The sequence below is a fragment of the Coregonus clupeaformis genome, chromosome 30, assembly GCF_020615455.1.
Source record: "Coregonus clupeaformis isolate EN_2021a chromosome 30, ASM2061545v1, whole genome shotgun sequence".
NCBI classification, from domain to species: Eukaryota; Metazoa; Chordata; class Actinopteri; order Salmoniformes; family Salmonidae; genus Coregonus; species Coregonus clupeaformis.
Genome location: NC_059221.1, coordinates 13,612,728 through 13,636,897, shown reverse-complemented (window position 1 = coordinate 13,636,897; position 24,170 = coordinate 13,612,728). Strand labels below are relative to the sequence as shown.

At 39.7% G+C, this 24,170-nt stretch overlaps 2 protein-coding genes across 4 annotated transcripts; one reads left to right on the top strand and one right to left on the bottom strand.

The window, feature by feature from the left end:
- The first annotated feature begins 1,030 nt into the window (after positions 1-1,030).
- LOC121545868 (glycoprotein-N-acetylgalactosamine 3-beta-galactosyltransferase 1-B) lies at positions 1,031-9,872 on the top strand. 3 transcript variants are annotated; one of them, XM_041856747.2, is made up of 7 exons: positions 1,031-1,479; positions 2,264-2,342; positions 3,074-3,236; positions 3,657-3,810; positions 4,353-4,514; positions 4,855-5,357; positions 8,136-9,872. In XM_041856747.2, exons 2-7 carry the CDS (start codon positions 2,284-2,286, stop codon positions 8,469-8,471), a joined length of 1,377 nt encoding a protein of 458 aa, XP_041712681.2. In that variant the 5' UTR covers positions 1,031-1,479; positions 2,264-2,283; the 3' UTR covers positions 8,472-9,872. The 3 variants fall into 3 exon arrangements, with proteins under 3 accessions (XP_041712681.2, XP_041712682.2, XP_041712683.1); XM_041856748.2 differs by having other exon boundaries at positions 2,208-2,342; XM_041856749.2 differs by lacking the exon at positions 2,264-2,342 and having other exon boundaries at positions 1,035-1,479.
- On the bottom strand, positions 9,728-13,009 carry LOC121545869 (neurokinin-B). The gene is made up of 7 exons (XM_041856750.1): positions 12,809-13,009; positions 12,126-12,269; positions 11,775-11,874; positions 11,267-11,299; positions 11,071-11,124; positions 10,348-10,426; positions 9,728-9,814 (listed from the first exon to the last, which is right to left on the bottom strand). Exons 2-7 carry the CDS (start codon positions 12,237-12,239, stop codon positions 9,796-9,798), a joined length of 399 nt encoding a protein of 132 aa, XP_041712684.1. The 5' UTR covers positions 12,240-12,269; positions 12,809-13,009; the 3' UTR covers positions 9,728-9,795.
- Between the last annotated feature and the right edge of the window lie 11,161 nt (positions 13,010-24,170).

Below are 24,170 nucleotides of genomic sequence, written 5' to 3'. Positions count from 1 at the left end.
GTGTGTTTGTGTGTGTGTGTGTGTGTGTCCTCAGAGCAAGAACTCGTGAGTTGGAAGAACTGAGAGGCCTATGGCGTGGGTGTTGTCCTTGGCCACCTGCTGACAAGGCTGACAAGATAGGACCCTTTTGTCCATTGTTATTGGATAGGAACAGAACTTATAACCAGCTCCTGACCTAAATAGATCTTAGCACAACATTTTACTCAACATATCATATTCCATATTCACTATAACAAATATATTTACTACGACATTAGCAAGAACCGCCACATCCTCAGCCGGCTAATCCAGTGTGTGAAGTTTTGCGGAGTGTTTGAGTTAGCTTTGCGAGGCAAAGATGAAACTGAGGGCTCCACCAACCCTGGTAAGCCAACACTTTTGAGATCAGTCAATAAATGCTTCTGGTATTGACTTATATGCTGCCCCTGTCTTCATGTTGTTGCTGGACATATCTTTTTTTAAATGTGTGTAGGTCACCTAAATCATCAGAAAAATTGCCCCCCCTGAGAATTTTTTCAGGAGCCGCCACTGGTCTGCAGTTGTAACTAGGACTGTATAGCCTACTCAGAACTTCTAATTACATTTCAGCCTGGTAGTATTTGCACAATTGTAACTGTCAGACTTTGGTGGAATCAACACATTTCTAACAAAGCATTTTTCAATTGCATCCTGCATCCTGGTTACATCCGTGTAGTCAGTAGTCCTATCTGGAACGCACACAATGGGTGACGACTGTCGATGAACATCGGCGAGTGAAGTCGAGGGAGGTGCAACTGCAGCGACTTGAAGGCGACTTCATCAAAAACATCATGACCTTTGATCACATTATTTTTGTAAAGTTCATGCAGTTGACATGTAGTCGCAAATCGGACAATGTTTATCCCCATAATGCAACACAATCTGAAAGGCGGTGACCTACAATTGTGAACTTCTTGACAAAAGTGATTCTTGATAAAAGTGATTTGCTTGAACGCGCCCATTATCTTCACTTCAAGAGTAGGCTTGAACAAGGTGATGCGCAGATTCACTGACCTACAAATAATAAGCATTGCGAAATAACCTACACTTTTTAAAAGTAATCTTTACCTTGGCTTCAAAAATCCTGTAATTCTGTGTAGCGTCTCGCGCAGGCTGATCCTCTCAACCACAAGGAGGCCACACGCAATACAATTTCAACAAATCAAATGCTGCGGTTACAGAGATTACCCCGTGATGCTGAAGAATGTGGATTGTACACTAACGTTACTCATGTTGTCGTTTATTTTCTGAGCGATTGAATAGATGGAGGCCTTTACAAGCTTCAATACAGGACTGACCCACTCTTTCTGTTGATGGTGTAATATTATATGCCGTCGTTTAGTCTCGAAATGGATGTACAACAATAGGGTGTTGGGATTTATTGTAGGCTAGGATGCACTCAAAGTAGCGGTTTTCCGTCTTTTCACGCTGGCTAAAAGCGACTCTGATCAACAAACACAGGTAATGATGATATTTTGGGACACAATAACTGATGATAAACAGATGTAATGTCTTTGTCTGCTGGAAAGCTATTGCTTTATCCAAATGATTGACGGTGATAAGATCATAGCGGTAATAAGCTTCACCCTTATGTTGTCATGATGGTCTCTATAACATTGTATCAATGAATCTTCATTCAATACTGAATTAGATCAACAATTAGGCTACTGTTGTAAAATCCATATGGCAATGTTATGAAAATAATTGTATTTAATTTCTGAATAATATAAATTCAGAAGAATAGGAATCCTGCAATGAATCTTAACTCTGCTTAGGTTATAACTCTCACCCACCACCAACAATAGATAGAAGATAGTGGCTAAATGACGATAGCTCTAAACTGTATACAATGTTACTCCAGTGTTATTATTGTGTTGTCATTGTGTTAGACATGCTTTTCAGTCCAGTTGGCTCTTAAGGCAGGCAGGCAGCAGAGGGGGTACAGTGTAGCCTAGTCTGTCTGTTAAGGGGATAAGCTTGGCCTACTTAGTGTAAATGATTAACTTCCCGGTCCACGATTAGAGGTCTCTAACCTCAATATGTGCTAAAGTGAGTTTGTTTATCTGTCTCTGTAGTTCCATTGCACTTCTGAAATGTCTTTCTAAATTTCACCTCTGAAATTCTGTTGTAGCTCAATGGACTGGATTCTAGCAAATTGACAACTCCTGTTTGCTGTTTCACTCTTGTAGTTTCACTCTCATCTAAAAGTAATTTATACAACAAGAGGATATACTTATCTCACTAGGACAGAGATGGGCAACTTTGATGGGGGTGGATGCCACAAAAAATCTGAACTCATCATGGGAGGCTGCAGTGGCTGGAGGGTCAGTATACACACATGAGAGTCACTAACAAAATCAATTGGCCCCCGGTTGGTAATTCGACCACGTTTGCTACAAATTTAGATAGCTGCCCACTAGACTAATTTACCAATCTCAAAAAGGTTGCACCTTGTGTAGTCTACTATTGTAACTCTCAACAGTAAGTTGAAACCCCGACTGAGTTCTCTCCCCCAACATTTTTTTATTGATCCGTAGAGATCCTCTGGTTAAAAAAAAAAAAAAGATCCCAATGCCCCAGGCCAGTGATTGGGGACATTGTCCTGTGACGGGTGCTTTCTTTCGGATGGGACATTAAATGGGTGTCCTGATTCTCTGTGGTCACTAAGAGTAGGGGTGTTAACCCGAGTGTCCTGGCTACATTTCCAATCTGTCCCTCATACCATCATGGCCACCTTCCAATTGGCTCATTCATCCCTCCTCCTCTCCCCTGTAACTATTCCCCTGGTCGTTACTGTAAATGGGAATGTGTTCTCAGTCAACTTACCTGGGAAAATAAGAGTTAAATAAAATAAAAGGAAATAGAACAAGGCCCCTGACTTGGCCTTCAGTGTGTATATTACACAGACAGTTGGACAGAACTATGCTCCATGCAAGATAAATAGAGATTAGGATCAGCTATGTTCTGAATATTTTGAGCCTGAAGAAAACAATAGGTGAAGTAAATGGTCGGCAAATGTTTCTGCCTTTTCAATGCTGTTGTCTTTCATTCTCAGAAAGAGATGCTGTGATTGGAGTGGACCAGGAACTACCACAGAGGTGAAGGAGGAAGAGGAGGAGGAGGAAGAGATCACCATGAAAGGTCTGAGTGGCTCCAGGTTCTGCTTCTACGTGGGTTTCGTAGTGGGGACCCTCAGCCTGTACCTCTTCCTGCGCCAGGTGTGTTACATGTCTATAATCTAGTGGCCTTAAACACCTATAATAACTATTCAGGTAGCTATATAATATAATAATAATATACTTCTGTAATTACACCTGTAATTACGGTACTCTCTCCCTGCATTAGTGCACCTACGCAGTACATCTGTTGTTACTGTTGACTGTGTTGATGTTTGATGCCTGCTATGCAGTGGAGGCTGCTGAGGGGAGGATGGCTCATAATAATGGCTGCAATGGAGTCAATGGAATTATATCAACCACATGTTTGATGGTTGATGCCATTCCATTGACTCCATTCCAGCCATTATTATGAGCCGTCCTCCCCTCAGCAGCCTCCACTGCTGATATGGTGTCATGATGTTATCAGTCAGTAAACTTATTTGAACTTGAACCACGTCATATTTGTTTGTGGACAAACAGGTATGGTTCGAGAGGAGCATGGAACTCCCTGTGCTGGGAGGGATCCAGGGCAGCTCAGTAGCAGCTGTGGCAGAGGAGAAGCAGGCCAGTGACAGTGACAACTGGAGTGTGGAGGGAGCAGCCCTCATCAATCTCAACCACCCACACCACACAGGTACACAGTCCCACTAAGACCAGGAACCATTCCAGTGAAAGGAAATTGAGTGCCTCTGAAGATCTCATAAATCTGTGTGGAAGTATGAAAGATGTGTGTTGTGAACATTTTGTATTTTAATATCGAAAATGAACCTCTTGGCTGCCACAATTATTAAGACACCTAATTATGAAAATAGGCTCTGTCCAAAACATTCAGGTAGCTTGTGGAGCGTACCCATTAATCCTTGTAGAATATAACTTATAATGCCTTATGAGCTTATTTCAACTGTCATACCCCATAATAACCCAACATTTAAGCTCAAATGTTTGTAAACAAAGTAAATGTAAAATTATATAGCCTCAAAACATGGTTAAAACTAGAATTTTGATGTCATGGATGTTCCTTGCATCCATAGCTCTGTCTATGAATTAGCTTAGCTTTACCCTTAGCTTTTTACCGAAACAGGGGTGGGGACAGCACTTTGTTATTGTTTCTATTGCTGATTGCCGCTTTAAGGATTTCAGCTTTAAAGCTGTTTGTAATGTGGCTATGGTTTTCAGGTGAGGACAGTCGCGTGGCAGACGAGTTGTACCAGAAGGTGCGCATCCTGTGCTGGGTGATGACAGGCCCCAGTAACCTGCAGACAAAGGCCCGCCATGTCAAGGCCACCTGGAGCCGCCACTGCAACGTGGTGGTCTTCATGAGCTCTGTCGACGACCCAGGTAAGTACCCAGCCAGGAAGCCTAGAGGGTATTGAGGCAGGCCGGTTTGAATCCCATGACCGACGGGAAACATCTGGTCGGAAGTATCCTATGTAGATGCTATCTCGTGCCTTGTTTTCCTTGAGCAAGGCCCATAACCCTAACTGCTGTGATGCACAATGGCTGACTCTGTGCTTTGTGCCTGACTGACGCTGGGGGAGGTTGCATTAAAAAGCTACATGTCTGTGAACAGTAGGAAAATGGACAATAAATCATTCTTCTTCTTCTTCTTCTTCTTCTTCTTCTTCTTCTTCTTCTTCTTCTTCTTCTTCTTCTTCTTCTTCTTCTTCTTCTTCTTCAGACTTCCCCACCGTAGGGCTGGGGACAGGGGAGGGCCGCGACCAGCTCTACTGGAAGACCATCCGGGCCTTCCACTATGCCCTGGAGCATCATGGGAACGATGCCGACTGGTTCCTCAAGGCAGATGACGACACCTTCGTAGTGGTGGACAACCTCCGCTGGGTACTGTCCAATCACACGCCCGAGGAACCCCTCTACTTCGGCAAGCGCTTCAAGCCCTACGCCAAGCAGGGTTACATGAGTGGCGGAGCGGGGTATGTGTTGAGTAAGGAGGCCCTTAGGAGGTTCGTGGAGGGGTTCAAAACCAAGGTGTGTACCCATACCACCTCTGTGGAGGACTTGGCTCTGGGACAGTGTCTGGAGAAGATGGGGGTTCTGGCGATGGACTCGAGGGATACGTTGCAGCGTGAGACGTTTCATCCATTCGTGCCAGAGCACCACCTGACTGGGAAGTTCTCCAAGAGCTTCTGGTACTGGAACTACTGCTACTACCCCATCGTAGAGGTCAGTCACTGCTGAGCTCTCTCTCATTCTCTTGTTGTCGTTACTTGTTGGCTTTCACTTTCACTGATTTTTAAGATACAAGCCAGAGCTCACCTTGCTCTTAGTCTCTCTCTCTCTCTCTCTCTCTCTCTCTCTCTCTCTCTCTCTCTCTCTCTCTCTCTCTCGCTCTCTCTCTCTGTCGCTGTCTCTCTCTTTTTCTCTCTCGCTTTCTATCTTTCTAGTCTCTCTCTTACCTCTCTGTAGTACCTCACTATCTTATTAGTGTAAGGCTGTTTAAGATGAACCCAGATAAAGGATTTCCATTGAATGGTGGTCAAACTGGGTCAGGAAGACAGTTTTCCAAGAGCTTGAACTTGTTTCCTCTTAAAATCCTTTAATTCAATTAATGGCCATCTGTACACTATTGTGCACCAATTGGATATTTGCGGCTCATGGGTTTTTTGTCTATTAAAGGGTGTAGGTAGGGCATTTTTTGACCAGGGCATCACTGTCTTACACAAACCCTCTCTGTAACTAGGTACAATATATGGAACAGCCTGAATATAGGCTACATGTTATGTAAAGGATATATCACAGTGAAAATGACAACGTTAGATGTCTGTCCTTCTACAGCCCTCATAGAAAGAAAGAAATTACATTGATGCTAAAGTGGATGATTGCAGTGGAGACAATGCCCTGTCGACAATAGGAAAATTGCCAATTTATTACAGATAATAGCGCTGATTCATTGTGCTTTGCAATGCAAACGAGACAAGTTTATTACGAGTCTATCAGACAAGGACCACCAAGGCACATGACAACACTCTAGGGGTAAACAAGTTATTCCAGCCAGTGTCTCCTCTGCTTAACAATGACTGTCAGAAATGTGTTATTAGGTTTTCCCTGTCTAAGATTCTTGCAGGCATGTGAAATAGACAGTGAACACCCCAATAGTCAGTTTTAAACAGATGTATAAGCTAGCTGATGTATGCTACAGAGGAGTAGGCCTAAATGTGTGTTCTGAGCTGTATTGCTACGTGTGTGTGTATGTGTGTGTGTGCGTGTACGTGCGTGTGCGTGTGTGTGTACGTGTTTGCATATGTCACAGGTTTACATTGCCTTGCAAAAGTATTAAACCCCCTTGGCATTTTTCCTATTTTGTTGCATTACAACCTGTAATTTAAATAGACTTTTATTTGGATTTCATGTAATGGACATACACAAAATAGTCCAAAAAATAACTTGTTTAAAAAAAGTCTAAAAAATAGATAACGGAAAAGTGGTGTGTGCATATGTATTCACCCCCTTTGCTATGAAGCCCCTAAATAAGATCTGGTGCAACCAATTACCTTCACAAGTCACATAATTAGTTAAATAAAGTCCACATGTGTGCAATCTAAGTGTCACATGATCTGTCACATGATCTCAGTATATATACACCTGTTCTGAAAGGCCCTAGAGTCTGCAACACCACTAAGCAAGGGGCACTACCAAGCAAGCGGCACCATGAAGACCAAGGAGCTGGGTTGGGTTATGAAGACCAAAGACCAAGGATCAGGGTTGGGTTATAAAAAAATATCAGAAATTTTGAACATCCCACGGAGCACCATTATATCCATTATTAAAAAATTGAAAGAATATGGCACCACAACAAACCTGCCAAGAGAGGGCCGCCCACCAAAACTCACAGACCAGGCAAGGAGGGCATTAATCAGAGAGGCAACAAAGAGACCAAAGATAACGCTGAAGGAGCTGAAAAGCTCCACAGCGGAGATTGGAGTATCTGTCCATAGGACCACTTTAAGCTGTACACTCCACAGAGCTGGGCTTTATGGAAGAGTGGCCAGAAAAAAGCCATTGCTTAAAGAAAAAAATAAGCAAACACGTTTGGTGTTCGCCAAAAGGTATGTGGGAGACTCCCCAAACATATGGAAGAAGGTACTCTGGTCAGATGAGACTAAAATTGAGCTTTTTGGCTATCAAGGAAAATGCTATGTCTGGCGCAAACCCAACACCTTTCATCACCCCGAGAACACCATCCCCACAGTGAAGCATGGTGGTGGCAGCATCATGCTGTGGGGATGTTTTTCATTGGCAGAGACTGGGAAACTGGTCAGAATTGAAGGAATGATGGATGGCGCTAAATATGGGGAAATTCTTGAGGGAAACCTGTTTCAGTCTTCCAGAGATTTGAGATTGGGATGGAGGTTCACCTTCCAGCAGGACAATGACCCTAAGCATACTGCTAAAGCAGCACTCGAGTGGTTTAAGGGGAAACATTTAAATGTCTTGGAATGGTGTAGTCAAAGCCCAGACCTCAATCCAATTGTACACCAGCAGAACCCATCCAACTTGAAGGAGCTGTAGCAGTTTTGCCTTGAAGAATGGGCAAAAATCCCAGTGGCTAGATGTGTCAAGCTTATAGAGACATACCCCAAGAGACTTGCAGCTGTAATTGCTGCAAAAGGTGGCTCTACAAAGTATTGACTTTGGGGGGGGGGTGAATAGTTATGCACGCTCAAGTCATCTGTTTTTTTGTCTTTTTTCTTGTTTGTTTCACAAGAAAATATATTTTGCATCTTCAAAGTGGTAGGCATGTTGTGTAAATCAAATGATACAATCCCCCCCCCCCAAATCCATTTTAATTACAGGTTGTAAGGCAACAACATAGGAAAAATGCCAAGGGGGGTAAATACTTTCGCAAGCCACTGTATGTTTTAAGTGTGGGATTCTGTCAAAAGATACAGTGGAAGGCCATATAGCAAGTTTTATAATGCTTGGTTTGCTATTTTCCTCCAGGGTCCCCAGTGCTGCTCAGACCTGGCAGTATCCTTCCACTATGTGGATGCAGAGCTGATGTACACACTGGAGTACTGGACCTACCACCTCCGTGCCTACGGCTACAGACACCGCTACAGACCTCCACTACCACAGGGCCTGGTGGAGCGGCTGGCCCAGACAGAAAGGGCCACTGTGGGGACAGCTGGTAGAGGGACAATCCCAGCTGGTATCATTGTTGTTGGTGGTGGAAACCAGTCCAAAATGGAGGCAGTGTCATATAAAGGTGCTGCGAGGGGAGGTAAAATCCCCATGGACAATAACAGGACTGCAGTCACACAGGAGAGTCAGCAGTGATTCTCTCTGGGCCCGAAACCTAACTTCCACTTAAGTGGAATTTTAACTTGGTCATGCATTGATGTCAATGGGACTGTTTGATTTAAGTGTTTGAATGTGTTTTTAAGGTGGTAATGGGAGTGCCAGGAACAGGTTCGATATGACCCACATTGTGCACCAGTTCAACCACAGTTCAGGTTTGAATGATTATAGGTGATTTATTAAGCATTTTCAAATCCATATACTGTACAACTTTTTACTTGAAAGTCTTAACTGTTTTTATCGATATCTGTTGCTGTTTTATCTGATATTCTGTTTGAATTCAAATAGTATGCCGTTAATGACCATATATCTGTAAACACTTCTAGATCACTTACTTCATGTAGCCCAAGCTGCATTCAATGATTCTGACCTGGACATTTCTGATAACATGGTATCAAGCATTTCTGTGTCTTACAGTTGATTTGGCAAATCATCATTGTCACAACTAACAGTGCTCCCGTATTCGATTCCCTTATTGACCGTCCACAACTATTCAATTCTATATTGTTATTTCACTTATAGAGAGATATGAAGGGACCTTTATATGCGTGCACTGAACAATGGTAGTTTCTTAAATGTGTCGAATTTTCAGCAGAATCTGATGTTTTCAGCATCAGGTCAAGCTGATAGAGAAAATTGTTGTGCAAATGTTTGAATGGTATTACATTGCTCTGTGGTGTAGCTGGGGGGTATTTCATGTCAAATATAATACTATATAATAATAATACCCATATGATGTTATTATCCCCTATATTCTAGATAACCAGCTGAGCAGTTGAATTGCCTTAAAGTGGGGTAGATTAAACTTAAATACAGTACAAAAATATTTTTTGCACAGTACTACATATGGTTAATTTTTGTTGTGCTTACATATTCAAAGTGCCGGATGACAGCATCTTTGTCATTGCTATGATGGTGGATTTAAAATGTTGTAACCAAATATTTTTCTCTTAATTGTCAGTGTTGTTGAAATATGATTGCCACATTTTATTATATATTTAATTTGAATCACAAACATATGGTAAAGAAATAGATCTTATCAGATTGGACTGTTGCTGATTCCTGTCAGATAAAGTTATATACAAACATTATAGTTATTAGTTACTATGATAACCCATCGGGCACATGTTACAGTAGCAAGTTGATTTTGGTCAGTTTAAATTCCATAGATGTTTTCGCAATACTTTGTTTTGTAAAATAATTAGTTTCTCTTCCGTATTGTATAATAATAATAACTCCAATCTTCTGAAAAGGGGTTTTGCCTTGGCTGGATGTCAGGGATGGGTCTGGATGAATGTCTTGTCTATAACCCACGACGAAACCTGGATCAAAACAGTAACATTTATAATCACAAAAGTTGTATAAATGTGTTTTAAAGCATATAGATCTTCTAGTATTGTTTAATGCAACGCAGAACATTAGAAAATATGAAGCACTTGATAACTTATTGTTATTCAATGTATTCTACACTCTTAGAAAAAAGGGTTCCAAAAGGGTTCTTCTGCTGTCCCCATAGGAGAACCCTTTTGGGTTCCACGTAGAACCTTCTGTAGAATGGGTTCTACGTTGAACCCAATAGGGTTCTACCTGGACCAAAAAGAGTTCTACTGTACCTGGAACCAAAAAGGGTTATTCAAAGGTTTCTCCTATTGGGGACAGCCGAAGAACCTTATAAAGTTTTAGATAGCACCTTTTTTCTAAGAGCGTACTATGTAGAGAGCTGAGCTAATGCTGCTAAATGTAGTGTATTTAAGACATACATGGAAACCTGAGTAGCATAAAATGCATGCAATCTACTAAGTGATAAGGGAGAGAAGATGCCTCACACACACACACACGCGCACCACAAACACACCTCAGCCTGCACTTGTTAAAGAATAAGCCTCCTCTTCTTGTCTCAGGGTACGCCTCCTTTCTCAAAGGACGTATGATACCTGTTAGAAAGAACACACACTGAGTCGCTGAGCTGAAAAAATGCATTACCTCCACTGCACATTGGATTATTATGGAGATTAATTAACCTTTTACTGCTGTGGGCTAAATCAGGGTCACACAGAGTGTTTCTTGGTAGTCTTAAACAAATCTACTTTGAAACAAAAGTATACACCTCACACACATGGTTATGGGCTTAAAAAAGAAGACACCTGTACCATGTCAGATATAGAGTTGAAATGTATTCAATTTTGAGTTTGCATCCCAATATTACCCTTTATATACATCATAGAAGACTGAAATATAACAAAACCGCTTGACACAGAAACACCGGATTTTCTACGTCAAAAAAAAAAGTGTATTAATTATGAAATTGTGAAAAATATTAATAACATTCCACCCATGAGTCCACTAGAAGGTGATGTGGTATTTTGACTGCAGGAAAGGGGTATGATCATGTATGCCACTTAGCAGATGCTTTTATCCAAAGCAACTTAAAATATTATCCCTGTGGGAATGAGCCCATGACCTTGGTGTTTATTGCTAGTACCACACTCTTACCAACTGAGCCACACAAGCTGAGCTGCAGAGGGCCATTAGGTTCGATTAGATTATCATGCACGCTTGCCCACCCACCCACACTCACCCTGTTCCAAGTTCCTTCTGCCCATAAGCCCAACAAAGACATCATCCATCTCTCCTGTGACAAAAACGGTTAAATCATTATCAAATGCCGGTGTTCGCAGTATATGAAATTACATTTGTCATTATTGTTCAATTAAAAGTTAATAACATTTCTATTGATACGTAAAACAAACAGTAAATCAATGGTTATTCCTTACTTTTATGTGGAGAGGGTGGTAGATCATAAATATCTGTGAAAAAGCAAGTCAATTGTCAAAAATTCATAAAACCCAATAAAAAGTTAAGTAGTGCTGTGAATAATGTGTATTCCCTGCAGTGAACTCCTGCTTCAGCATTGAAAATGTTTGAGTAAATAAAGACTAGTGCACATTGTCAATTTAATCAAAACAGAGAAGTCTCAGTGATACAGTATCAGTATAACCCCCTCTATCCATTATCAAAGATTACTCAGTGCTTGACTTGGGCAGTAGCTCACCAGAGCTGAGTACTTGTACCTCCAATTTTCTACTGCTTGAGCTCCTGTTCCTCTTATAGAATATTAGCTCAAAAGTATAGTGGCGATTTTGCACTTAAATATAAACAGTAACCGCACCCAATATTTCAGTCCAAGTCAAGCACTGAGATTACTCATTGACAACTGTTGTCTGCTGAGGGTCTTAACTTTGATGATTGATCATAGGATGCAGCGACAGAGCTGAAGCTTACCAGCGCCCCTTCTCCCCATCAGCCCAACGAAACTGTCATAATCCAGGTCGTTATATCTCTTCAGAATGGTCCGCTTGAGGTTTTCAAGACCTGGAGTATCCTGTAAAGACAAAGCATCGTTTTCTTCCATTTCTAGGCATGAAATCAGTCCTAAAAAAATAAAACCGTGATGGCACATGAACAAGGTTATCTTTCTGCAGATGCGGCTTTAATTGGATCCGATCCCTACGGTCATTTGATTTGAATTCACAATTATGTTTTAAACCATTATATACCTAGATAAAAATGCGTATTTTTACGCGTTACCATATGAGGGTTAAATAGATACGGTTGGATGAGAAACTTCCTTACCGCTGAGTCTGCGGTTGATCTGTGCATCCCAGCAGAAGGCTCCTCACAGCTGGACTGGCTTGAGCAGAGTTTCATGGCGAGGAACAGACCCACCAGCAACAATCCGTGTTTCATCTTCTTAACACCACCTGTAGCCTAGACAAGCTGTGATGTTGGGTTGACAATAATATCAACATTTAGAGACTCATTACAATAAATTACTTCCAAACTGCAAAATGCTTCATTAGAGCTTAGCTGAAACCATCAAACGCGCACCACATTTAAAACTGACTTGACACATTTAAAATCCACAATGAATAATAGACTGCAACAGTAGACCTAAACATTCGTTGCTCTTTTTAAATGTAGTGATAACTGGGTTTAAATGGTGCGTAATGCACACGGAATGTTTGCCATTTATTGTGAAATGAAAGGCTATATTACTAAACATTGACAGTCATTTGCTTTGTAAATATGTTTTCCGAATAGGCTACAACAATTAGGCTATCATGTAGGCTATAGGCCTATAGAAGTTTTTTTTTTGTTTTTTAGCTTGCAGACAAAGTTGGTTCGTTCGTCTCCAAATGTCCCTGCAATACGCCCGCCATCCAATTGATGGGCAAATACATTCGGAATAACTTGAAATAGGCTCTATAACAAAACAATTAGGGTTCACATTTATCAACAACAAAAAACGTATTTACCTGTTTTCCAACGTGGTAATATTCGAATTGGAATATTCTGTTAGAGACAGTTGGAGAAGACCGTGCTTGCGCCGGGGTATGGATGCGTAGTGGTGAGAGCAAAAAGAGGATATGGATAGCTCCTGCAGTGCAGCGACGAGATCCGCGAGGACAGAGTGATGTGTCCACCTCTCTGTTTATTAAATCATAGCTGTGTATCTGCGCGAGTCCAATCAGCTGCAGAAACGTAGGTGGGGTCTCGACGTCTTATATCACATTCTCGTGTATCTTCATAGTCATACCACTGATGATGATGATGATCAGGATGTTAAAATGGAGCCCATGGCGCCTAGCTGTCATCCGAAAAAAGAACACCATGAGCCATTCAGTGTCCCCAAACGTTCCATGGTCCTATTATTTGATAGGCTACATGACACAAATCTGATTGGTAGGCTTGTGAAGTTCAATGGATGCTGGTCTTATGGTTTCAGTTGGTTTTCTTATTTTCAGACGGTTGTGTTAAGGACTGTAGGCCTATCCATCACTTGGATTTGATTCATATTTAGGCCCAACGGTTTCATTTTTCAACAGGTTGGTGCCAAAATATGAGTTTGAAAGACAGTACCACATAGAACAGCATTGCTCACTATCTCTCTCTTTGACTGACTTGAACACATTTGCTCTGCCCTAGTTCACGGCTAAATAGTTCCTCTCCTCATGGTGCCCTGTCCTCTTGATTGCTTAATTGTAATGGTCATTGACAATCCATCTAGGAAGTCATTAGAAGATAGAGATAGGAGCTGCCACAGCACCATGAGACTACATGGATGGATGTCTTGGAGAGAGCAAATTGAGCTGCTGCCAACATGCAGAGTTGATTAGGGAGGAGAGAGAGAGGAGTCATCGGTGGCCTATGCTTTCTGATGAGTGATGGATCTAAGTAAAGAAGTATGAATGTGAATAAACTATATTAATCAGATAAACATACTGCCACTTTTTTATACTCAAATAATACCTAGGGAAATTGAAATTCTCTCCTCCCTTCAAAAAGGAAAACATCAAATGAATCCTAAATTCAAATGTAAATGCATGTCCACCATAATTGCTTTGAGGCCAATTTTAGTACATTTGTTTACGGTGTGAGGGAATAGAAATTCAGAGTAAATTTTCTGATTTATATGCAGGTTTGACCTAATTGAACCCAGCAACGTAATGGGAATGAGTCTGTCATGACTCATGAGTTGATTGCTACAGCCATAAAATAAGTAAATGGAAAGAAGTCCATGACTCAAATAAGTGTATGTGTGTCCGTGTCCATTTGTGGAGACCATGTTGTCCAAAGCCTAGAGAGAGAGAAGAAGAAGACATTTGAAATTGTTTCATCACAATTCCATCGGCTAAAGATGCCAAAGTGATTGGCAGTCAGTCTGTGTGTGTGTGTGTGTGTGTTTGTGTGTGTGTGTTTCAAAACATATTTTTAAATTGCTTTCTCTGCTGCTAAATTTCTACTTAAATACTTCTGACAGCCATTGCCAACAAATGTCAATTCTGCAACTTTCCTCAAGCATGACATTAGACCCAAAGGATATGATTCCTTTCCTCACAAGGAAGAAGAATATTGATTGAAGTGTGTGAAGCATAGTATCAGTAATTTGTTGAAGCATTTGTTTTCTGGGCAATGTCAAAACCACAATGAATTTTGATAGTTTGGTGTTAACTTCATATGCAAGTGTAATATTTTACTAAAATAAAACATTTTTATCGCTTTGTTTTTCAAAAATGAAAACGCAATCTCTTACCAACACTTGAACACAACTCAAAGCAGTGTTTAACAGCAGAAGGCAAATAAATCAGCAACTAGTTTGCCTCATAATTAAAGCCTACTCTGGCAATCAGATTCAACTTCAATGGATGTTTTGTGAATCACAGCATACCGCATCTGTACAAGCCATATATTTTATATAAACTTTAAGATCATAGCGTCTGGGGATGATGGCTGTGGGGAATATAACAGATATGAACAACACACACACATGCTCACACACACACACCATAGGGGATATAACAGTTATGAATTACTTCAGTCTCTAGGGACTGTGATTAGAAAGAGGAGGGACTACACACATGGTACAACAAAGGACAGGCAGGGATCCAAATGTTCCAATCGTTGCATATTACAAAAGGTTAACAGTGTAATGTTTTAATAATGAACTCCAGGCCATAGTTGGTTGTTCCTGTATTTTCTAGATACACAAATAGATGTTGGTGTGTGTGGTGGCCAAGCTGGTGTGCGGAGGTGTCAGGTCGGGGGTCGGGGGTCGGGGGTGGAGAGATCTGACAGAAGTGGGGGCGAGGAAGTCGTTAATCTGTTACATAATTGATGATTTTTTATTGATGATTTTACCCTTCCTTCTAATCAAAGGACTTCACTCTGAGGACTAACAGTGGGCTATAAGTGAGCCCTGGGGCTGGGTGCCAGAGGGGATGTTTACCTGCTGGTACTGGTCCCTAGCTGGGGATGGGGAACCCTCTCTGTCTGTCTGTCTGTCTGTCTGTCTGTCGCTCCCTTTCTCTCTCTCTCTCTCTCTCTCTCTCTCTCTCTCTCTCTCTCTCTCTCTCTCTCTCTCTCTCTCTCTCTCTCTCTCTCTCTCTCTCTCTCTCTCTCTCTTTTCTCCTCCCCAGCCCTAGAGAACCAGGGATGTGGGGTGAGGTCGGGTGGGGAAGTGGGAGTGGTGCACAGATGTGTAGATGTTCTCAAAGAGGGACTTGTTGGTGTTTTGAACTCATTACCAGCGGTTCATTCTCTGATCTTTATAATAACGTGATTGTTTTACAGGTAATTCAATTATATTGAGTCACCTGTAAAACGAGGTGATTCATTACATTGATATGTATGACATTGACTTTCATGACATCAACGTAAACTTAAACTTCAAAGGAATTTGTACAGAACAACTTGTCCCAATTTCAATGTTGACTATTATTTGATGTTGAACCATGTAATAACCATGAGGAACACTAGTACAGATGGTGGATAAGTTTGACCCTTGTGACCTGGCTGTGGGTGTTTCCATAGAAGCATGACGTCTTTTCTATAAAAGCATGACAGATAGCTGCCGGTGAGGCATTTTCTAGGGAGATGTTCTGCTACCCTGGGTACATAGAATTGGAACATATAATTGGAATGAAACAACACTCATTCTAGTTCTATGGTTTTAAACCAGCCTGTTCTTCTTGGAACAATACTACAGCTGAATATTACAGGAGAATGTCAAATCAAATCAAATCAAAGTTTATTGGTCACATCTACAGTTTAGCAGATGTTATAGCGGGTGCAGCGAAATTATTACGTTACTAGCTCCTGACAATGCAGTAAAATGTCAAAAAAGTACACAAATAAGAATTTAAAAATAAAAATAAATCAACAAATTGTAAACGAATCCGATTAACAACCCAAATAGCACTGTAACAGTAATCCAAATGCAATCTATACATATATACACCGGATTAATTTACACAAGATATACTAAGAATTATTTGTACAACAGTAGATATATTAGAGTGAGCTATGTCAAGAATCCAGTATATAAATAATGATGCAGTGTGTATAACAGTGTAACTAAAATGTAATGTACTCTAGTAAAAATATGACAATGTCAAGAATACAGTATTTAAATACACAGAACAAAACCCCATCACAACATGGATATAATTGCAGGAAATTAGCTTCCGACCAGAGTCCTGAATGTATATATATATATATATATATATATATATGTATGTATGTGAATGGTGTGTATAGACAATATGGACAGTATATTAATAGAAAAGGTGTGTACAGCAGTAATTATATAGGATGAGCCATGACTAGAATACAGTATATACATATAAAGTGAATAAAACAGTATGCATACATTATTCAAGTGATCAGTGTTCAGTGGTGGAAAAAGTACCCAATTGTCATACTTGAGTAAAAGTTAAGATTAATAGAAAATGAAATATTATTAATTATAAATTATTTTGTTTTAAATATACTATCAAAAGTAAAAGTATAAATCATTTCAAATTCCTTATATTAAGCAAACCAGTTGGCACTATTTTCTTTGTTTTTTTAATTTACGGATAGCCAGGGGCACACTCCAACACTCAGACATAATTTACAAACGAAGCATGTGTGTTTAGTGAGTCCGCCAGACCAGAGGCCGTAGGGATAATCAGGGAAGTTTTCTTGATAAATGTGTGAGTTAGACAATTTTCCTGTCCTACTAAGCATTCAAAATTTTACGAGTAATTTTGGGTGTAAGGGAAAATGTGTGGAGTAAAAAGTACATTATTTTCTTTAGGAATGTAGTGAAGTAATAGTAAAGTACAGATACCAATAAAAACTACTTAAGTAGTACGTTAAAGTATTTTAACTTAAGTACTTTACACAACTGATGGTGTTCAATGACTATGTACATAGGGCAGCAGTCTCTAAAGTGCAGGGTAGAGTACCAGGTGGTGGCCGGCTAGTAACAGTGTAAAGGATCAGGGCCGGGTACTACAGGGTAATGTGTGCCAGTTATCACCTTGAGCCTTCTTGCATTTGTCATTATGGTCCAGTTAAACTGAGTCATGAAGAATGTTTCACAGTTGGTTCTTTTCAAAGTTGAATTGAAGATGGAAGCAACTCATGCAAGTTCTACTTGGCAAAACATTCAAATTGATTTGATATAAAACTTGCCCATTTAGAGCTCTAAATGTGATATTAATATAAACAAAAACAAAATCAACGTGAATGAGAATGAAGTAAGGGCTCTATTCAATCTGTATCGTGGAAGTTCAGCGTTACAGCGTGATTGAAATGTAAAGGCAATGTTCCCGCGTTAGCGGAAACTGCATTCATGGTAAACACTGCATTTGTCGGCTCAGTCGGAAATCACCTTTACATTTCTATCCCCCAATCTGTAACGCTTCAGTGATACAGATTGAATAGAGCCTAAGTTGGATTTCCTTGAGTGGCGAGGTGCCATCTACAGTCACTGGGGATCAGAGTTGCATGTCTGGAGCTTGGACCCCCTGTACCTTGCTCAATTTGTTGAAATCTCAACGACATCCACGGTGCGTCTGAAACGGTACCCTGTACCACACATAGTGCACTACTTTTGACCAGACCCCATTGGGCCCTGGTCAAAAGTAGTGCACTGTATAAGGAATAGGATGTCATTTCAGACACACCCTCTACTGCCAATAAGAGTTAATATAGAGAGTGATTGAGAGGTGACAGATTACATGATTAAATGATGGGGTCTGACAGCACAGCACACTGAACCACACACACACACACACACACACACACACACACACACACACACACACACACACACACACACACACACACACAAACACAGCAGGGTGCATGGGCTCTGCATGGTCAACTCAATCACAGCAGGCGGATGGCGTCATGGTAGACCACATCAGAATCATACAGTACATAAACAATACCATTAACAACAGAGACGAAGACAGTAATGGGGCTGCTGTGATTCAAAACCATTTGAGTCATGCAACACAAAAATATGAGGCAGATTAAACTTGCAGTATTTCGTAGTATTTATTAGGATCCCCAATTAGCTGCTGCAGAGGCAACGACTACTCTTCCTGGGGTCCAAACAGGAAACAAAACACAACAAATGGAATACATGTACATAGCATAACATTTGCATCACACTTGAGTCATTTAGCAGATGCTCCCATCCAGAGAAACCCACAGCTAGTGCAATCATCTCAAGATAGCCAGGCGAGACAACCACATGTCACATATCACTACATAATACAATACATAATACAATACTGTAGAACTTTGTTCTAAAGCTGTGTCGGTACTCATTGGATGAAGTGATCACAATATTGTGGCTATATCCAGGAAAGCCAAAGTTCCAAAAGCTGGGCCTAAAATAGTGTATGAGAGATCATACAAAAGATTTTGCTGTGACTCATACAGTGCCTTGCAAAAGTATTCAGCCCCCTTGGTGTTTTTCCTATTTAGTTGCATTACAACCTGTAATTTAAATGGATTTTTATTTGGATTTCATCTAATGGACATACACAAAATAGTCCAAATTGGTGAAGTGAAGTAAAAAAAATAACTTGTTTTAAAAGATTCCAAAAAATGTATAACGGAAAAGTGGTGCGTGCATATGTATTCACCCCCTTTGCTATGATGCCCCTAAATAAGAACTGGTACAACCAATTACCTTCAGAAGTCACATAATTAGTTCAATAAAGTCCACATGTGTGCAATCTAAGTGTCACATGATCTGTCACATGATCTCAGTATATATACACCTGTTCTGAAAGGCCCCAGAGTCTGCAACACCACTAAGCAAGGGGCACCATCAAGCAAGTGGCACCATGAAGACCAAGGAGCTCTCCAAACAGGTCAGGGACAAAGTTGTGGAGAAGTACAGATCAGGGTTGGGTTATAAAAAAAAATCTGAAACTTTGAACATCTTACGGAGCACCATTAAATCCATTATTAAAAAATGGAAAGAATATGGCACCACAACAAACCTGCCTAGAGAGGGCCGCCCACCAAAACTCACCAACCAGGCAAGGAGGGCATTAATCAGAGAGACCAAAGATAACCCTGAAGGAGCTGCAAAGCTCCACAGCGGAGATTGGAGTATCTGTCCATAGGACCACTTTAAGCCGACACTCCACAGAGCTGGGCTTTATGGAAGAGTGGCCAGAAAAAAAGCCATTGCTTAAAGAAAAAAATAAGCAAACACGTTTGGTGTTCGCCAAAAGGCATGTGGGAGACTCCCCAAACATATGGAAGAAGGTACTCTGGTCAGATGAGACTAAAATTGAGTTTTTTGGTCATCAAGGAAAACGCAATGTCTGGCGCAAACCCAACACCTCTCATCGCCCGAGAACACCATCCCCACAGTGAAGCATGGTGGTGGCAGCATCATGCTGTGGGGATGTTTTTCATCGGCAGGGACTGGGAAACTGGTCAGAATTGAAGTAATGATGGATGGTGCTAAATACGGGGAAATTGTTAAGGGAAACCTATTTCAGTCTTCCAGAGATTTGAGACTGGGACGGAGGTTTACCTTCCAGCAGGACAATGACCCTAAGCATACTGCTAAAGCAGCACTCAAGTGGTTTACGGGGAAACATTTAAATGTCTTGGAATGGCCTAGTCAAAGCACAGACCTCAATCCAATTGAGAATCTGTGGTATGACTCAAAGATTGCTGTACACCAGCGGAACCCATCCAACTTGAAGGAGCTGGAGAAGTTTTGCCTTGAAGAATGGGCAAAAATCCCAGTGACTAGATGTGCCAAGCTTATAGAGACGTACCCCAAGAGACTTGCAGCTGTAATTGTTTTTTTGTCTTATTACTTGTTTGTTTCACAAGGAAAAATATTTTGCATCTTCAAAGTGGTATGCATGTTGTGTAAATCAAATGATACAAACCCCCCAAAAATCCAGGTTGTAAGGTAACAAAATAGGAAAAATGCCAAAGGGGTTGAATACTTTCGCAAGCCACTGTATGTGGATGAAAATATTTGTTGGTCTGATGTGATTAATAAGGAGCATCCAGACCCTGCACTTGATGAATTCATGAAATTGCTTCATCCAATTATTGATAAGCATGCGCCTATTAAGAAACTGACTGTTATAACTTTTAAGGCTCCATGGATTGATGAGGAATTGAAAAATGGTATGTTTGAAAGAGATGGAGCAAAAGGAGTGGCTAATAAGTCTGCTGCACATCTGACTGGCTGACTTACTACAAATTGAGAAATGATGTGACTAAACTCAACAAAAAAAATAAGAAAATGTATTATGAAGCCAAGATCAATGATATAAAGAATGATGGAAAAAAACTTTGGAGTACTTTAAATGAAATTATGGGCAGAACGACAAATTCAACTCCATATTTTATCGAATCAGATGGCTTATTCATCACAAAAACATTTCATGTTTCCAATTATTTTAATGATTACTTCATTGGCAAAGTGGGCAAACTTAGGCAGGAAATGCCAACAACGAACAGTGAGCCATTGTATTCATGCATAAATAAACAAATAAAGAAAGAACACCACTGCAAGTTTGAATTTTGTAAAGTTAGTGTGGGAGAGGAGGAAAATTATTGTTAACGATCAATAATGATAAACCTCCTGGCATTGACAACTTAGATGGAAAGCTACTGAGGATGGTAGCTGACTCTATAGCCACTCCTATCTGTCATATCTTTAATCTGAGCCTAGAGGAAAGTATTTGTCCTCAGGCCTGGAGGGAAGCCAAAGTAATTCCGCTACCCAAGAGTGGTAAAGCGGCCTTTACTGGTTCTAACAGCAGACCTATAAGCTTGCTACCAGCTCTTAGCAAACTGTTGGAAAGAATTGTGTTTGACCAAATACAATGCTATTTCTCTGTAAACAAATTAACAACAGACTTTCAGCATGCTTATAGAGAAGGGCACTCAACATGTACTGCACTGACACAAATGACTGATGATTGGTTGAAAGTATTATTATTATTATTATATATATATATATTTTTTTGTTTTATATATATATATATATATATATATATATATATATATATATATATATTTTTTTTTGGGGGGGTGGATCAGCTTAATATTGCAGATAGATTGTATCTTCTATCAATGTAATTGTCTGCATCACTTCCAATCCCCCATGTTTTTTATATATATACTCCCCTTTATTACTTTTCAACTCCCTGCCATCCTTTCCCTACTTGGAGTAAATTAGTGAACAACAATGCCCAGGCCTCTACTTCCGGTCTATACTTACTATCTACACCTTATGGACACAGTTAATTTTACAATAATTATATTATATATATATATATATATATATATATATTTTTTTTGCTCCTGAACTTTTTCTACTCTCAACCTCTCCGATCATTTTCATGATGTCCATCCGGTTTGCTTCTATATGCCATATCTTTCTAACTGTGCTCTTTCCCAAAAGCTCCCAACATACAACCTATATACTTATTATGGACACAGTATGCTTACATTATTAGCTATCTTTGTTATTATTTGTTGTTATTTGTTATTAGTCCCATCCTTCAACTCTATTCAATACCTCCCATCTATCTCTTAACACCATCCATATAGGATTTCTATTTGCCATATATATTTCAACCGTACTGTGATGTTTTACAAAAGTTCTGAACCTTTCTATCTCATTGCTTCTACAGATTGTGAATTAAAAATAAACATTTTTGCTAAAAGTATTATTATATTATTGATCGATTGACTATGACTTTTCAGATCACCCAGTAATGCTATCTGCAAGGTTAGCTCCAGGTAAATATTGCAATCCTTTAGCCATTCCTGGACCTGTGTCCAAAAACAAGCTACAAATGGACAGAACCAAAACAAATGATCTAATGATTCTGTCTCTTCACAACAAAATCTGCAGAGCTGAGAAGATTGTATCCCCCATATAAATAACATTCTATTGGTAGCAAGAATTGAATATAATAATTTAAATTTAAAGATTCTAATTTTTGAATCCGGTGTTGTTTTGCGTGTCAGTTCATAAACACTATGCCATGGGATCGGTACGTCAAAGATCTCTTCCCAACTATTTTGCAATCTATTTGGGACGGCTGTCAATCCTTTGGTCCTTAAGTGAAACTGATATACTTTTTTATTTATCACAGTTTTCCTTAACCAATTATGTTCTTTAATGCAAGGCCGACAGACAAGTTCCTTACTTTCTCCCCCTTCCACTTTCCTCTTCCACTTTTGCGGTAAGGCTGCAATTATTTTGTTGTAATTTTGGGTAGAGCAGACATTTCCATATGTTTTTGTTAGCTGGTGGAGCTGCATTACTCCACCAGTCCTACCGATGATATCATTTACGAAGATTATACCTTTTTTAAACATTCTGTCAAAAAATAAAGGTTTTTTGTCAATTAGTATATTTGAATTTAACCACAATATTTGTTGCATTATTTGTTCTGTCGTTTCTGGAGGATTAAATTGAAATTGCAACCAACTTTCTATGGCTTGTTTTAGAAATAGTGATATTTGGGAGATGATTTCCTTTTCAAATAACTGCAAATGAGTTGTTGTAATCTGAATAAAGGGAAAAAGGCCTTTCTTGAACATTGGGTGAGACATTCTTACTAATTTGCTTGAGAACCAGTTCGGATTTAAGTATAACTTTTGTATGACTGAAGCTTTTAGTGATAGGTCTAATGCTTTAATATTTAATAATTTCTGTCCTCCGAATTCATATTAATTATATAAATATGCCCTTTTAATTTTGTCTGGCTTGCCGTTCCAAATAAAATTGAATATTTTTTTTCTCATATAATTTAAAAAACTGTTCGCTAGGCGTAGGCAAGACCATAAGCAAATAGGTAAACTGGGATAATACTAAAGAGTTAATCAGGGTGATTTTGCCACAAATTGACAGGTATTTTCCTTTCCATGGTAGTAAGATCTTATCTATTTTTGCTAACTTTCTATTAAAATTCATTGAAGTGAGATCATTTATTTCCTTTGGGATATGTATTCCGAGTATATCCACATCACCATCAGACCATTTTATTGGTAAACTACATGGTAATGTAAACATTGTATTTTTTAGTGATCGAATACGTAATATAGTACATTTGTCATAATTTGGTTGTAATCCAGAGAGGTTAGAAAATGTATCTAGATCCTCTATGAGGCTGTGGAGGGATTCTAGTTGTGGATTTAAAAGAAAACATGAATCATCAGCGTACAATGACACCTTTGTTTTTAAGCCCTATATTTCTAATCCTCTGATATTATTATTGGATCTGATTTTAATAGCTAACATCTCGATGGCCACAATAAATAGATATGCCGATAGTGGACAACCTTGTTTCACTCCTCTTGACAGTTTAAAACTTTCTGAGAAATAGCCATTATTTACTATTTTACACCTAGGGTTACTATACATGATTTTGACCCATTTTATAAGAGATTCTCCAAAATTGAAATGCTCCAGGCATTTATATATAAACCCCAGTCGAACTTTATCAAATGCCTTTTCGAAGTCTGCTATGAATAGCAGGCCTGGTTTTCCATATTTTCCATAGTGTTCTATTGTTTCCAATACTTGCCTTATATTATCTCCAATGTATCTTCCATGTAAAAAACCTGTCTGATTAGAATGAATAATATCCGAAAGTTGAAAGAAATTGATAATAAGAAGATTGTGGGAGCTGTACTGTTAGATTCCAGTGTAGCCTTTGATATTATTGACCATAACCTGTTGATAAAACTTATGTGTTATGGCTTTTCAATCCATACCGTGGATTCAGAGCTATCTATCTAATAGATGGGTTTTCTTTAATGGAAGCTTCTCTAATG

Bases quoted from the DNA above. Each gene is read 5' to 3' on its own strand.
- LOC121545868 (XM_041856747.2), top strand. From the start codon at position 2,284: ATGGGGGTGGATGCCACAAAAAATCTGAACTCATCATGGGAGGCTGCA. The intron at 2,343-3,073 runs GTCAGTATACAC...TTTCATTCTCAG, and splicing joins GAGGCTGCAGTGGCTGGAGG to AAAGAGATGCTGTGATTGGA. The intron at 5,358-8,135 runs GTCAGTCACTGC...ATTTTCCTCCAG, and splicing joins GCTACTACCCCATCGTAGAG to GGTCCCCAGTGCTGCTCAGA.
- LOC121545869 (XM_041856750.1), bottom strand. From the start codon at position 12,239: ATGAAACACGGATTGTTGCTGGTGGGTCTGTTCCTCGCCATGAAACTC. The intron at 11,875-12,125 runs GTAAGGAAGTTT...TTGTCTTTACAG, and splicing joins GATCAACCGCAGACTCAGCG to GATACTCCAGGTCTTGAAAA. The intron at 11,300-11,774 runs GTAAGCTTCAGC...GCTTTTTCACAG, and splicing joins GATGGGGAGAAGGGGCGCTG to ATATTTATGATCTACCACCC.